At 40.3% G+C, this 15888-nt stretch overlaps 1 protein-coding gene across 2 annotated transcripts; it reads right to left on the bottom strand.

Moving 5' to 3' along the window:
• Positions 1 to 326: 326 nt before the first annotated feature.
• LOC139733702 (excitatory amino acid transporter 4-like) lies at positions 327 to 15390 on the bottom strand. 2 transcript variants are annotated; one of them, XM_071644516.1, is made up of 7 exons: positions 14641 to 15390; positions 8181 to 8223; positions 5440 to 6671; positions 4653 to 4886; positions 3192 to 3386; positions 2380 to 2514; positions 327 to 1666 (listed from the first exon to the last, which is right to left on the bottom strand). In XM_071644516.1, exons 1-7 carry the CDS (start codon positions 15246 to 15248, stop codon positions 1414 to 1416), a joined length of 2700 nt encoding a protein of 899 aa, XP_071500617.1. In that variant the 5' UTR covers positions 15249 to 15390; the 3' UTR covers positions 327 to 1413. The 2 variants fall into 2 exon arrangements, with proteins under 2 accessions (XP_071500617.1, XP_071500618.1); XM_071644517.1 differs by having other exon boundaries at positions 5440 to 6626.
• Positions 15391 to 15888: the final 498 nt, after the last annotated feature.

Raw genomic sequence — 15888 nt, 5'->3', positions numbered from 1 at the left:
ACGAAAACACGAAAAAAATAAATACTTCACCATATTCGGGCCTCGTCAACGGCTTGTCAACTTCACACCTGCGCAATAACACGCGAAGCATTAAGTAATTGGAGGGAACATATGATTTCGTGTGAATGAAAAATATGACCCATATTGATAACATCATTTTCTCGCTGATACAAGACTGTCGATCAAACAGGAGAGTGCATTCATCAATTAAGTCCAGATTTTTGAAGAAGAAGTGGAAAAAATAGAATCTTTGTAACCATTTATGTATATTTTATATAATGATGCATACACCTATATTGCATTGATAGGCAATCTTTGATCTGGCCTTGTAACCCTTATATACTTCTCTTTCTTTTAATGACGACTTGAACTGACGACTTCACTGTGCTCATCACTTGGTCAGTTTTCCGGACGGTTGTAAAGTGGTAATTTTAATTTATTTACTGCCAGACGTCAGATTAGACATTTGGGTTGCATTGTAATGCACATTTTACAAACGTATAACTGTATTATTGTGCATTGTACGATAAACAGACCGACGAACACAAATCTTGGTCAGTAGATTTAGGACGCCATGCCGTTCCACTTACGAAAGCGTGGCCAAAATGTCTCAAATGTATCGTGCATGGTGTGATAAACGGCAAAATCATGGCAAAAACGACACCACGCATGCCGACAACTTTCGACGGCCGTTCTCATCGAATCACATGCGTGTTTCCTAACTTGCTTTCTCCCTGTACACCTGCAAGCTGCACCTTATCAATTAGACGGACTAAAGGTGTCTTTGAGTTATTGGTGGACAGGCGTGGTTGAACAGCTGAAGGCACGAGCATCGCTGTGGGGATGAATGATAATAGCTGAAGCTTTCTGATCTTTCCCGATCTTCTTCTCCCCAACCAGCAGGCCTGATCACGCCACATGTTATTTCGTCAGCCAACTGCTGATTGGATTTCGCCAACTTTCACTGTCCGCCCCTCCTCCTGAGCATCATAGAGGTTCATACAGTCAGTGGATGTACTTTCCCACAAACTTGTCATCCCCGGACTAGCTATATCTCATGAGCGATGCGCACGATGTTTTCACGCTTTCCCCCTTTTCGACACGCGCTAAATGTCCGACCTCTCAAAGTCACCTTCTTTCATTCGCCACATTTCATAAATTTGCAGGATTTCTTATTTTCTTTTTGTTAGTAGTAGTTGGTCATAGAGTCACACATGGCATCATAGCATGCATGACATGCAACAGAGTGTGATGATGCAACAGCTGCATAACAGAATGAATGATATCTCGTAACTCGTTCGTGATTTTCTCTTATCCTATCATTGTGCATGGGACAATGCTGAAGGTGATGAGATCGTCTCTTAAGTTGATCACAAAATAAAATAAAGGAAGCAAGCAACACGAGGTGCAAATTTATAACGGCGTGTTTATCTCCTCATTTGGAGTGTAGACGCCGTTCGTATAGGCGTGTATAACGCCTTCGTCGTCGGTGATTTCGTACTTTTTGCCGTTCATCGTCGGTACGCTGCCGTTCGAGTGCGGTTTTCCGTTCACCTCTTCTCGGTCCAGTTCATCTTGCTTCTCCAGGTCCTTCTTGGACAGCTTGGCCACGATACCCGCGCCGAAAGAGTCGCCCTCAACATTCACCATGGTTCGGAAACGGTCCCTATAGAATTTCAGATAGAAATACAGAAAAATCCAAATCAAACTCAACGTTTGATTTCAATTCACTCTGAGACATCAACTACTGCAAATGAGTGTCCCGTTTATCGATGAGAATACTACAAAAGTTCGTGTCGTCACTGCAGGACAACTATGTAAAAAAAAATCAAGAAAACAACTATTCATTTTTTAATGAAAAGTACACATTCCCTCCACTTTTTCCTGACATTGTGTTAAGCAGTTAAGGGTAATATCATTCTCATTTCTTTAAGAGGCAAGTCAAGTGCTCTTTTCTTATAGTAGAAAAATTGAATATTTCTTTATATTTCAGTCTGTCAGTTATCGTTTTCCTGCATTGGAGTAGGTGGAGGTGCCAAAACATTAAAAAAAACCGCATAACCTTTTAACGGATTGTCCGATTTTCCTCAAACTTGTCTGATGACATTGTGTTCTCCTAATATTGCTGCATTCACTCAATTCACATAATCGGGTATCATTTTCTTCTAAATAGAATACAATTGATTTTAGAATAATAATGTCAGTTGAAGAGAATATCGCATAACAGTAGACTAAATGTTTGTTTGTTTGTTTGTTTGTTTGTTTTTACTCAAGCTCACTGTCGGGTTGCGTTCTTCAGGTACATCAAAAGATTAAAACCAACGTTACTTAATTGGCAGATAACAATGTACAGAGAAATAAAAGAGGGAAAATAATTACAGAATGAAATCAACGGCGAGAATGAGTGCGACGTCGTCGGTTGGAAGGCCCACTGCGGTAAGGACTATGACGAGGGTGACGAGACCGGCCTGTGGAATGCCCGCAGCGCCAATACTAGCAAAAGTAGCCGTCAAGCTACATCAGAAAGAATAGGAAGACATCGACTCTTTGTAATTACGATAATTTCGGATAACAAGCCCTTATTTCCCATGTTCTTCAACTCCTTTTCACATAAAAAGCGACCACTCTACTTGTTTCTCAGTTATCTACTCGGCTGGGTGGTTTCAATGGATAAGAATCTAATTAAACATGGTGAAACTTTCGTTTCATTATTAGGCAACCTATACTTGGCAAAAGATCAACTATCATTTTTAATGAGGTGTGGCGAACTAGACACTAAATAAACTCACAAAACACACCCCACACACAAGACACACGCACAAGACCATTAGCTACACACAGGAGTGGCGGTAAACACCTTTACAAAAGATACGCCGGGAGAACCGGGGAATATATCAGCAGAGATCGACACAATCCAAATAGAAATTGATCAAGGACGCCAGCATAATCAGATAATGCATCTTAAAAGGGTGACCAATCATGATTATAACGGAACATCAATATGAGTTTGTATGGACATTTTAATGTGAGTATAGCATAATTATGATAAACGAAAAGCATCAATGATTACAAATGCCGTTCAAATGACAGATGGAAGGACAACATAATTACGTTTGCTACATCCACATTTCAAATTCAAGTTTTAACGAAGAACATGATTGCGAGAATTCCGGGAATCCATTGCTTCCTACCTGATCGTTACGATGTCGGCGAAGCTGAGAGGAACGTCGTTGATTTGGGCGATGAAGATGGCCGCCACGGCTTCGTAGAGGGCGGTGCCGTCCATGTTGATGGTGGCACCAACGGGTAGAACGAAGCGAACGACACGAGGGTCGACATCTAGTCCTTCCTCCAGACACCGGGTAGTCACGGGGAGAGTGGCGGAACTACGAATGGGAAGTGTTACAATCCGTCAGTATCCATTCTGATCCGATTCAATTGAATGATTCATTTATAGATTCAATCTAATGATTCAATCTAATGATTCAATCAGATTCAATTAGATGATTCAGTTAGATTCAAAGCAATGGTTCAATTAGATTCAATCAAATGTTTCAATAAGATTCAAGTTGCTATTCATTTCACTTATATTCCATTTCGAACATTTGAATTCCATTCAGTAACGTAATTCACAGTGATTTGATAGTGATATAATTGATCCTTCATCCCACGCTGTTTGAACAAAGGATTTCGCAAGCAAATAATATCATCAGGACAACGTTCTACATCTTATGGTTGGTAGTAAAAGCTGTTTATGGAATTTGCATGAGTGGGTTCTGTTGATATCATCTTCGGGAACTAAACGAGTCGCATTTGGAGAAGGAACTTGACAGGAATAAGACAAACCACCTTTCTTAACGATGAGATTAACTCTGTTCTCAACGTTTCTCTTAGAAATATGCTGCGTAGTGTTTTTTGCAGCACACTCAGTAAAACTGGTAAAATGGTCAACACACATTTTGTTGCATAAAGCGTAAACTAAAAGCTTTTTGTTCTTTTGACATATAAACACGTTCTCTGATAAGTAAACGTTCAGTATAAATGCACTGATATTGATCGGAACGAAATTGCAAAATACGTATCTTCCCAATTATTTCATGACAAAGACAATTCTGTAATGCTCCTTCCAAGAAGGATACGAATATTTGCAAAATTCGACAGAAAGCGCGCTACAACTAGATACAAATTAACTTAAAAGTAATTAACAATAATTTCGCCTCAAACAAACAGCATCACCATCGAGTGCACAGAGTTTATTGTCCTGGTTACAAACACACAAACTCACAAACAAACACACAAACATGATCGCAGTCAATGTTATCACTACCATTACATGATAAGCCTTTTGCAAAGGCAGCTCGCAATGGGCTCGCTAGCGAGCAGTGAACTAGCACGCACACAGCGATCGGATCGGAGCGAGCTCTCGCAGCTCGCCGGTCGCGCGCTGAGTGTGCTAGTCCATTGATCTCTGCGCGTGTGCTGAAAGTTTAGCGAGGTGCCTTTGCAAAAGGCTACTACATGATCATCTTCACCAGTACCATTAACATCACTGTCACCCCTGCCATCATCAACATTGGAGGCATCATCTTTATCATCGACCTCGTCATCATTGTCATCTTCATATCATCAAAGTCGTCATCATCACCGCTTACCTCGACGAGGTACCCAGAGCAGTGAACAGGGCCTGTGTCACTCCGGCAAGGTACTTGTACGGGTTTCTCCTGACGAACAGCAAATAGAGGAGGGGGAGGATGATGATTCCGTGAATTGCCAGGCCCGAGAGCACGGTGGCCATGTAGAGACCGAGCTGGGCGAAGATCTCCTCCCAGTTCTCAACGCCAACCATACTTCCGGTAATTAGAAAGAGGATACCAATCGGAGCGTACCTGCACAAGCGGGGGAGTAAGAATAATTGGATGGGTAAAACAGACGTCGAACCACGGAACAATCATTTTGATATCGATATGCGATTTCGACGAAATGATTTGCTTCACACTAACGATGATTTTCCATATATTAAACATGCGAATTATTATTAGAATACAGACAGATTAACAAACAAAAAACAAAAAAAAAACCTGCGCGACAGAAACTAAATAAATAGTGTGAATCCAGTTTCCTACATTTGACTGACTGGAACGTTTTCTATGTTGTCCTGTTGCGAGTTTTAGTATTGGGTAACAGTGAAACGTAGCATTGAGCAAAGATGATTAATCAAGATGATTAAATGTGACATTAAGACAATAGCGGAATAAGATATGCTGGGAATTGATACTAAGCCTATGAGTTCATAGATCAATCAATGACTGTATGGAAAAAGGCAGAATGTTATACTTTACTTTAGTAACTACAATTCAGAGACACATTTCTTAGTGAAAGAGAAAAGATGGAAAACAATAATATGTCAATCTTGACACGAAAATAAGAAAGAGCACTCACCACATGATGATCATGACTAGCTTCATGACAGCCTCGTTGGTCGCAGAGAAGAACTTCAACACAACCTCGCCGTCTTCGCCCATGCGACCGATGACGATGCCGAAAGCAATGGAGAAGACCACCAGTCCAAGGATGTTCATGCTGTAGTCGTAGGTGCCCTCCCACGTGGTCACGACGACGTCCGAAGTGTTTCCACGGTAGAAAACGGCATAGTCGGTGGTCTCCACGATGATCTCGGTCATGGAAGCCGTGACGGCGTTCATCTCAGCAACTATCTCATTCAACTGCAAGAGTGCATCGAACTTGAGCGTGCGAGGCGTGTACAGGAGGGCGGAGAGATCTTGAAGCGCGCTCGTCATACGGTGCAGGAGGGCGATGAGTTGGTTGAGTACATCCAGGGTGTAGACGTCTTCGGAGGTGTCCATCAAGTAGACGAGGTTGGTTGACAGCTGCTGCATGGAGGCAGAGAGGTGGCTGAGCTCAAGACGATCACTGCCTTGCATGTCCTGCATGGTCGCCAGCAGGAGATTGATCAAGTTCACATTCATGACGTGGACGCTTCGCGTCAGCTCGACGTCTTCCGGTTCAAAGCGTGCGATGAGGTCAACCATGGTCACGACCTGTCCGTTGGTTGTATGAAGAAGCCCACTGAACTGCAGAGGATCCACCATGTACACGACGTCATTCATGGACGATATAATCAAGCTCAAGGCTAGAGAAGTTGCGTTCAGGGTGTCCGTGCCGACATTTTGCTGAGATGATATCTCCCGCAAAAGCACACCTTGTGCTTCGCTCGACGCGCCGAGAACCATACCAGTCATATTACCAAGTTGTTCCATGTTCATCTTGCTGAGTTGTCCAGTCTGCGGTAGTGTGTCCACGAAGTCCGAGAGTGACAGGAGGGCATCGTTGAACCCACTAAGGTCCAGGCTCGGGGAAGCTGCCGACATGTAATCAGAGCTCATCTGCACGTCGCCTATGAAGAAATCCATGTCTTGGACCACCGTATCCGCTGCCAGCGACATCGTCCTGAACTCGCTCGTCTTCTGTCCGATCGCGAGCAAGCTGGTGTTGACGAAGCCGAGGGACTGGCCGACGGTCAGACCGGTCATCATGGTCAGGTTCAGATAGTCCTCCGAGGTCAAAGATGGAGGGGTGACCACCGTCTTGACAGCTGCTGTTTTGTACTGTCGAGTCATAAAACGGGAATGAGGAAAGAGACTGAACAACTTCTACACAGAACACTGCATGGCATGCCTCCACATCACGTCAAAACATCATTTTGAATTCTGTAAAATGAATATTGTAGTAAACAAGGATACTAAAAAATTGAGAACGAGATTGATATGCTCGGAGTTTACAGCGATAATCTTAAATCATCGCTGCGTCTTTGTCTCTTTCCCCCAATGATAATGATTTGAATATCAAAAAAAAAAATATGAAAACTTACAATAATTAGGCTTACTGAAAAAAGAAATGAAGATTTCGAAAAAAAGTAATTTGTATATTTTGCTGAAAGACTGACAATACGAACTAAGACCTCACGTTATCACACAGACACAGACACATGTAACACACACACAAACACACACACACACACACTCATTCGCATGTATTATCCAGACGCAATCAAATGTTTCGACTCGCTGTTAGCACCTGATCACATACGGGCACAAATTTACACAAGCATAAGTTCACACAATCACCTAACAATAAACAAAGAGAATGGTCAAAGAAAAAAGAACATAATGTCTACAAACTATAGACAAGAAATTGTTCCTTCAAATAGCCTTCAGATCTTGGATAACTTCTTCGACGACCATTTTAGAAAAAAAAGAGTGACAAAATATCCTAGATTTGAGGTATGGTTTCTGCACAGTCATGTAGACACATTTCATCACATATCGGCTGTTTGGTACTCTCACTCTCAAATGGAAAACGCGTTTCAGTGTTCCATTGATAACTTTGAAGAGAAGCAGTGTAAGAAAAACCAGATAAAAAAATGAAGAGTTTGTTTGCAAAAACCGATAAGTCCATATTTGCCAAATGAAGATATTTGCGATTAAAGGTCAGGAAAAATAAAGAGAAAAATAAGAAAATATTTGCTTCTTTTGACCATAACTTCAAAAATGTACCTTTATATGTGGGGACCAATATGTCATTCAAAAGGTATTATTTTGTACTTTATGACCGAGACCGTACTTCAAAATCTTTAAAAATGGACTTATCGGTTTTTGCGAACAAACTCTTCAGATATACTTGTGATTGAAATCTACGTAAATAGACGATGCGACCAAATCTTCCAGATTCTAAGCGAAACCTTGAGACCCTTTCTTGAAAATTAGTCATATTACGAACTTTAAATAGTGCACATGTTCACTGACAATAGTAAGTGCCACAACTTAGTGCCGCAAATTGGCAAAATTCATGGCAATCTGAATTATGTCGTTTTGGTTGTAAAGGTAACTCTATTTTTTTTTAAAGTAGGGCCTATCTGTTACAGCGTGTCCTATGCGCAAGAGACCAATGTCATATGTGCTTATAACTGTGCAGAGACCACCCCACTCCAGGGATGATTTTCTCTGTGAATAAGTGAGTTTTAGGGAAATAGGCCAATATCTGCAATCGAAGACAGTGTAACATCCTGCTAAGACGTCAGTCTCCAGTATTACACCGTCCCGGTATCCGCAGCCAGTATTGGTCAATCTCCTTGCGTTTGAAGACACGGGTTGAATAATTACCGTTCTAAAGCACGCCTCCACGATATTTGCTGGGAACATATTCCTGTGAACGAAATTTTGTCGAACGAAAGTCACATTAGTACAGCTCTATAGAGAATCAGTCATAAAAGAAGAAAACCCACAATAGACCGGTTTACTAACATTATCAATATTGTATACATGACCTCATGTCAAAGGTTGTATGCCTATCAATCAGGGCAAAAAAGAAAAGAAAAAAAAAAGCTAGGTATGAAACACATCCAAAATGGACTCCAGGTGCAAACGATCTAGTTTCCAGTTCCTAAGGGGAAAAGAAAAGGAAATCCAACGAGCTGTTGACATCAGTAAACCGGTCTACTACGACTTTTCGGTAACGTTTTGAGGTACTATAAGTTACTAGCATCAGGCAATACCTCTACTTATCATCATCACTTCATAAGAAAAAAATAACAAATAGGAATAAATGCACAATGCATAAATCGAATAAACGAATGAATTAAGGCATGCCGAAAACTACTAATACTTCTACTACTACTACTACTACTACTACTACTACTACTACTACTACTACTGCTACTACTACTAGTAATACAACAGAAACAGTTGATATTTGTGATGATAATGTAAGAGATAGATAAGTGATTAGTGGAAAAGTGAGCAAAGAAAATGGGATTCCATCGGGATTCGAACCCGAGACCTCCGGATTGCTAGACCGGTGCTCTACCGACTGAGCTATAGAAAGCCCTAGTGCAGTGTTCGTCCCAGAAACCCTTAATTCTCAATGCTCGGGTGGTCAGAAGCTATAGCAGTGTGTTTGTGTGTGACACACACACACACACACTTGAACCTGGCATAAACCCGAAGGATAATTCAACTTGGGGATAAATGCGAGGGATCACCGAAGTGATGCAGCTTTTTGAGTTTGTAACAAATAAAGACAGAATAAACTGACCAGAAAGAATATAAATTATTAGTGGAAAAGTGAGCAAAGAAAATGGGATTCGTGATAGATAAGTGATAAGATAGATAAGATAGATAAGTGATAAGATAATGAAAGCAAGGGACTGGTAAGCAGGGGGTGAAGATATGATGTATAAGTTTTCCTCAGTTTATTTGCCCTCTGTACAAATGAAATGTGTGCAGAGGTCAGACAAAGTGAAGAAAATTCATACCTCAACAAAATAGTTTTACGAAAGAAACTAAAGATTGCCATGAAAATCGATATTCGTAATCATACGGCTACAATAAAATCAATTTCATTCATCTGTCAAGGATCAGACTTCACCCCACATTGCTTAAGCACACACATATTCACACATTTACACACACACACATTTACACACACACACACACACACACACACACACACACACACACACACCCCAAGAAACGCACATGTGTGTAGATGTTCAAGACGCACACTTACATAGCAAGACAAATAAATCTTTAACAGAACAACAAAGAAATGAGTCATTAAAGAAATTGTTTAAAATTTGTTAAATTGCGCATTCGAATGTGTAGATTATTTTTGTTAGCCATAAAACTCCCAGTCAAGGGACCTGTTGACGTTCAAATAAAATGTTCACACAATTTAAATTCCCTTTGTTTACTTTCGATCACTGAGTAAAAGTTTTGTTTTTATGTTATCGGGAAGTTTAGGTTATCACTTTCCTTCAACAGTGCACATTTTACTGAATAAATCACCTTTGCTTAACGCAGCAAATTTTATCACAAAGTAAAATGAAAAATTAAACCCCATTTCTTTATTCATCAGAAATTACAGATATTGACTAACATTCTAGTCTTAGATATTTGATACAGAGTTTTTACAACCGACATAAGCGCATATAAGGAAGAAATGACAAAAATCGATTCAGCGTAAACAGTCTGATCAACTTAAACCTGTCATCTAGTTTTGAAATTGTAACATGCGTGTAGCTTCTTGCTTTATCATCAAACGTGTTAAATGTTTTCAGGCCCCTAATTGGAACCGCTAGGTCCGTGACGTTTGCCTTTTAAAATCTGCGAGGGAAAATAAGGGTGGATGTCAGCTGTGTTTACTTACAACTTAGATATCATGGCGATTGACGTAAATTGAGGAACGGCTCAAATATGGACTGATAGCTAAGTGGATTGCAAAGATAGCAACACCTCTCTTTCATCAATCTATGCAGCTTTTAACCCAGTTTTCTTTCTTTTTTCCCCTCTCAGTCATCACCATCGCACTCATAAATATTTACCGATATCATAATGTTCGATCATTTGCATAAACGTCGCATATTAGGGTTCGCTCAGGTTTTAGCATTGAACAGAACACAAGTTTCGATGTCGAATGAAAACAATTCGGTCGCGCTAAATATGTCATCGTCCTATCTTGTTTCGTATCTTTTATCATTAATTTCTTAGTCCAAAAATGTGTCCGGGATACTGCAAAGTGTTCTGCCAATATTTTGCCCGAGGGAGATCACAATTATGCAGTATCCAAACACCCAGTGTAACGTCAAAACCTTTATCCAATTTCTTTGTGGTATTTGACTAACCCACATGATAGTATTGAATGGCTGATATATTCCAGACCCGTGAATTCGTCCCTGGTAAATATCGATTCTAAGTTTATTTGAACATATTGAAAGAAGAGAGAGAGAGAGAGAGAGAGGGGGGGGGAGCACAAGATCTTGATACTAAACCATTTGGAAGTCGAAAAATGTTTTAGTTCAGATCTAGTTGTTTGTGTGTATTTTTCATCATCAAAATGTGGATCTTTTCATTTGACAGGAAGAAGATAGACTTGTTACATATACAGGGGCTCAGTCTAATGGCATCAAATTCGATTCAATACATCCGTGGACAAACGAGACTCAAATGTTTCCAAGCTTTTCACTTGTTTAGCTTTGGCAATTAATAAAAGTTTTTTTTTTGTTGACTTTTACGTCTCACAGTGACGCTCTCGAGCACGATTGAACGTGTTCAATTTCCATTTCAGAGCTGCTGTGTAGTGCGTGTTTGAGGAAAACTTACAAAAAACCACTAGTAAGAACATAATGTCATAATATCTCTGTATATTTGTCTCTATGTATGCCAGCGAGTATCATACAGTTCTTCATGCCGTTTGAGCGCGACTACACAAGGATCACTATATATAGGGTTCTAGATGATTATATTTCTGGAGAGGTTTGTTCAGACGTGACTACGAATGTAACTTGACATAATTTTTTCTAGACGGAGGGAAGAGAAGAATCAAAGAAAAAAAACCCCACCTATTAATGTTTTCTCAGGTAGTGGATACTGAACATCTTCATTATGCCGCCCTTCCTCTAACGAGAGTAACTATACACAAAGAGAAACTTTGTTGCAACGATAAGAGGTACGAGAAAGATAGATAGATAGAAAGAAAGAAGGAAGGAAAGAAATAAGGAAAGAAAGAAAATGAGAAACAGACAGGGAGATTCAGAGACATAAAGAGAAGGGATGGAGGGAGATAGGAAGGGGAATAGAGAAATATATTTTAAAAAATATATCAGCGACAGAAAAAATATCAGCAAACACGGCAGTGGAATAAAGAGGAAGTTACGAACGCAGAATGCAACATCGCAGCGACTGGAAGATTTAAGCGTTACAGCTATAAAAGATGCTTTGAATTCAAAACTTGTCACTTCTAACGATAAATCCGGATCTTGCTCTGCATGGACAACAAATTTCGGGATTCTCCGTAATCTAACTATACGAGCCCCTTTTTCATATTGTCTCTATCTCCCTCTCTCCCCCTAAGTGTCCCGTCCATGCAAGACACTCCTGAGCCAAGGATGTGTGTCAACATAAATATCCTCCCTCCCTTAGATGGAGGAATGCGTAGTCTGCGCTCTTCTACTCATTTTATCTTACAAGAGTTGATTCCGACAAAGATTGCACACAACAAAGATGTATGTGCCCTATCTCTCTTTCTCCCTCATATATTTATTACGTCTATCATACATAATATATGATTACATAAGACAACAATAACGAGCTCCCACTTTGTTTTTCTTATTCAACCTGAAATGACTATAGAACTATAATAAAGGTCTACCTGAGGATGAATCTGCGGAATACTGAGGGATATCATGAAAAACCAGGAGTGCCATACTCCCCACAAGCACACACACGCACACCCTTACACACATGCGCATCCTCACAACACATACACACACACATACACGCACACACGCGCACACTCACTCACTCACACACACACACACACACACACACACACACACACACACACACACACTCACACACACACACACACACGCACACACACACAATACACACAATCCCAAGTCAATTCATAAGTAAAAACGTAAATCAGTCTTTGGCGGTAGTCTTTGACCCACGTGACGCTCATCTAGCGCGCGTCAGCAAACAAACCAGAAGGGGCGCCACGTATTCCGCAAAGAGCCTTATCTTATGAAGATCTTACACCCATGATTAGTGGTAAGGCGTTGATGGCGCATATACCGCGTTACATAAGGCGAGTACAGCTTACTCATTGTTTTTGTTTGGGTGTGTCGTCTCGAAATGGCGTAATAGCTAACTACGTAGGAATTTTCCATTCATTTGTTACGACTGAAATAATTTGACCTAATATGAGTCTGAAATATCTGAATGAAGCAAAAGTGAAGGGCATAGAGAAGCAACGACTGATAATCGGTCCGTATATGGAATATGGACCATATTTGTAACAGCGTAGGCAAATTCTTCTTGTTTTCAAAAAAAAGATATTGCGCTCGCAAGCAAACACATTCTTCTATCCATATGTGACGCTGTTATTAAAGGACAAGTTCACCTTCATAAACATAAGGATTGAGAGAATGCAGCAATATTGGTAGAACACATCAGTGAAAGTTTGAGGAAAATTGGACAATCGATGCAAAAGTTATGAATTTTTCAAATCTTTGTGTTGGAACCGCTGTATGAGGAGACTACTATAGCTTATGAGTCATATGCGTACAACAGTATAAAGAAAATGTAAAGAAAATTTAACATATTTTCACTTTTTTTCGCATAACAAAAGAGCACTTGACTTGCCTCTTTCTAAGGGCAGGGGGAATAATATTACCCATAACATATGTCGGTGACGAGTCAAGGGAATGTGTACTTTTTTCAAAAGATGAAATTTTGTGAAAATCTCTTTATATTTTCCTTACATTGTTGTACGCATGTGACATCTTAGTTATTCATACACTGCCGTAGTCTTCTCATCCAGCGGTTACTGCACACAAACTTCAAAAATTCATAACTTTTGAACGGATTGTTCGATTTTCCTCAAACTTTCAATGATGTGTTCTACTAATATTGCTACATTCTCTCAATCTTTATGTTTATGAAGGTGGACTTGTCCTTTAAAGCGTGCCATCTTCAAAACAATCACTGACGCATAAATTATACTATCATATAAACAAACACATGCACAAACGCAAGCAGGTATATATGCGTATGTAGATATCCAACCTTCACAAATGTTCAGGCTAAATGTAATTGAATATAAACGTAACATATGATTATGTCTTCAAGAAGATTTACCTCTAACTTTTTTTACGAAGAATTTTCATTAACATCTGCTCATATTGTTTATTTCTTAGTTATATATATATATATTTTTAATTGTTCAAACGCTGATCCGCACATGAGGTTATATTGTAAGTGCATATGAAAAAGAATTTTTATAAGATTTCTGTGCAAAGATTTCTCTGAATTATTTATTGTAACGTGTATACATGCACTTTGTTATACAACATTGTAAACAACGTATGCATGCTTATGCTCCTATACGTGTACTATCAACAATGTGAGCGTGTACAATAAAAATTCAGAAACCAATCAATCAAATCAAATCAAATGATACTTCTTGCGCTGAGGTGCGGATAGGAATTTCAGTGAACTCTGATACTACTGCCAGCTGACTGCGCTCGTAATGGTCTCTTTATGTTCTTATGGATAAATGTCATTTGAGTTATGGATTAATTTTTACAGATCACCCAGTAGTTGGCAAAGAATTATTGGGTCCAATAAACATTATAGTCAAGCATGAAAATGTAGCAGAACCTCGCAGTCATACCGAATTTAAAAATTGTACCATATACTTGTGATGTTTGTGTGTGTGTTTGTTTCCCTTGGTTTCGACCAAACTCCGACCAATTACTATCGTAACAGAGAAGAGGAATTGGACAAGTTAACTACGAAAGTAAAACTGAGCAATGTTTTTATACTCGCACGCATTTATTATGTTCCCAACAAACACAAAATGGAATTGTAACAAGTGCTCGAAGCTTTGCCCATGTATGATCTAGGCACCCCATAACACTGGTCAAAGGAAAACGCGATTAAGCCGTAGTTGAGGTTCTTTGATTCGACATTTGCATTCAAAATGAGAAAATTAAAGGGCATGTATAGAGTGGTATATACTCTCGTCCAGTTGGAAAAGTAACAAAACATTTATACTCACAGAATGAGGTCCATGAAGGCATACGCGGTGTTCACTTCCTCCTCCGTACCGTCTTCATCGTCGGCAGCACTGCCTCGGTTGCCCGGCTGGATGGTGGTCACCAACACGATGCCGAGAATGACGGCGATCAGCGTGGTGGCGAGATAGTAGCACACTGCGCGGAGCCCCAGCTTGCCGGACATAGCGGAGTCGAGCGAGGCCAGGCTGTTGATGAGACTCGACACGATCAGGGGCACGATCATCATCTTCAGCATGTTCATGAAGAGCGTGCCGGGGAAGGTCAGGTAGTTGATTTCGTCTTGCGTGAACTCGAAGTTGGCACCGAGCAGGTAGCCGAGGACAAAGCCCATGATGACGGAAAAGATGAGGAGGAAGAGGAGGACGTTCTCCGGGTTGACCCATGACGGGCAACGCCCTTTCGACTTCCCGTCATCGCTTCGATCGTCTATCTCCAAAGTGCCGTTCTCCAAGGCTGCGTTGTCGGCATCGTGTACGACGTCTCCGTTCATTGTCTGCTGGAAAATATCCCCAATCTCTTTAGCGACTTGTTTCAGAGTGGTAGTTGTTGACTCGATGGCGTTCTTGTCCAATCTGTCCCACTGGTCCATGCCCGGGGGATATGATAAAGCTGGCGGCAAGGGATGATGGCGCGGGGGTCGTAGAAACTAAATCCAAACAAACCAGCTAGGCAATCTGCTAGCCTCTCACGAGTTTCGTTTGTTTGGTCGACACGGTACAAAGTTCCTTCCCCCTGAGCAAACCTTACAAAGCTGTACAGTCGTGCAGGTATAAACCAACACTTGAGCGATTTTTTATCGCAAAATTTTCCATTGCAGTGATATCAGAAAGAGCAAATGTAGGTTAGGTTTTGCAGCCAGCAACTATCGAAGGCACACATTTTTTTTCCTCGTAAGACCTCAAACCCATCAGCTACAAAGAGGAAGCCATTTTAATTTCTGACAGTTGCAACAGTTCGCAAATGGTGCACCTTTAAAATTTCAATCTTTGTTTCTCCTTTGACAGTTTTCATGTCTATAGTCGATAGTAAAATGCTTTTAGGTTCACAATAATTAACTTAAATCTCAGGGAAAAGCAGAACGTATATTTCTCATTCCACACTTCCTTTAAAACACAGGAGAAAAACTGTATTCATAATTTGGACATAACTAAAACAATTAAATTACTCAGTTTTTACTTTTAAATGAACTGAAATTTCCTCAGCAACTGCACGATATTGTTCCGGACGGG

The sequence above is a fragment of the Diadema antillarum genome, unplaced genomic scaffold (assembly GCF_040938485.1).
Source record: "Diadema antillarum isolate AM-2024a unplaced genomic scaffold, OU_Dant_1.0 seq00000486_RagTag, whole genome shotgun sequence".
NCBI classification, from domain to species: Eukaryota; Metazoa; Echinodermata; class Echinoidea; order Diadematoida; family Diadematidae; genus Diadema; species Diadema antillarum.
Note: the sequence above shows the minus strand (reverse complement) of the source record. Positions and strands in the feature narration are given on the sequence as shown.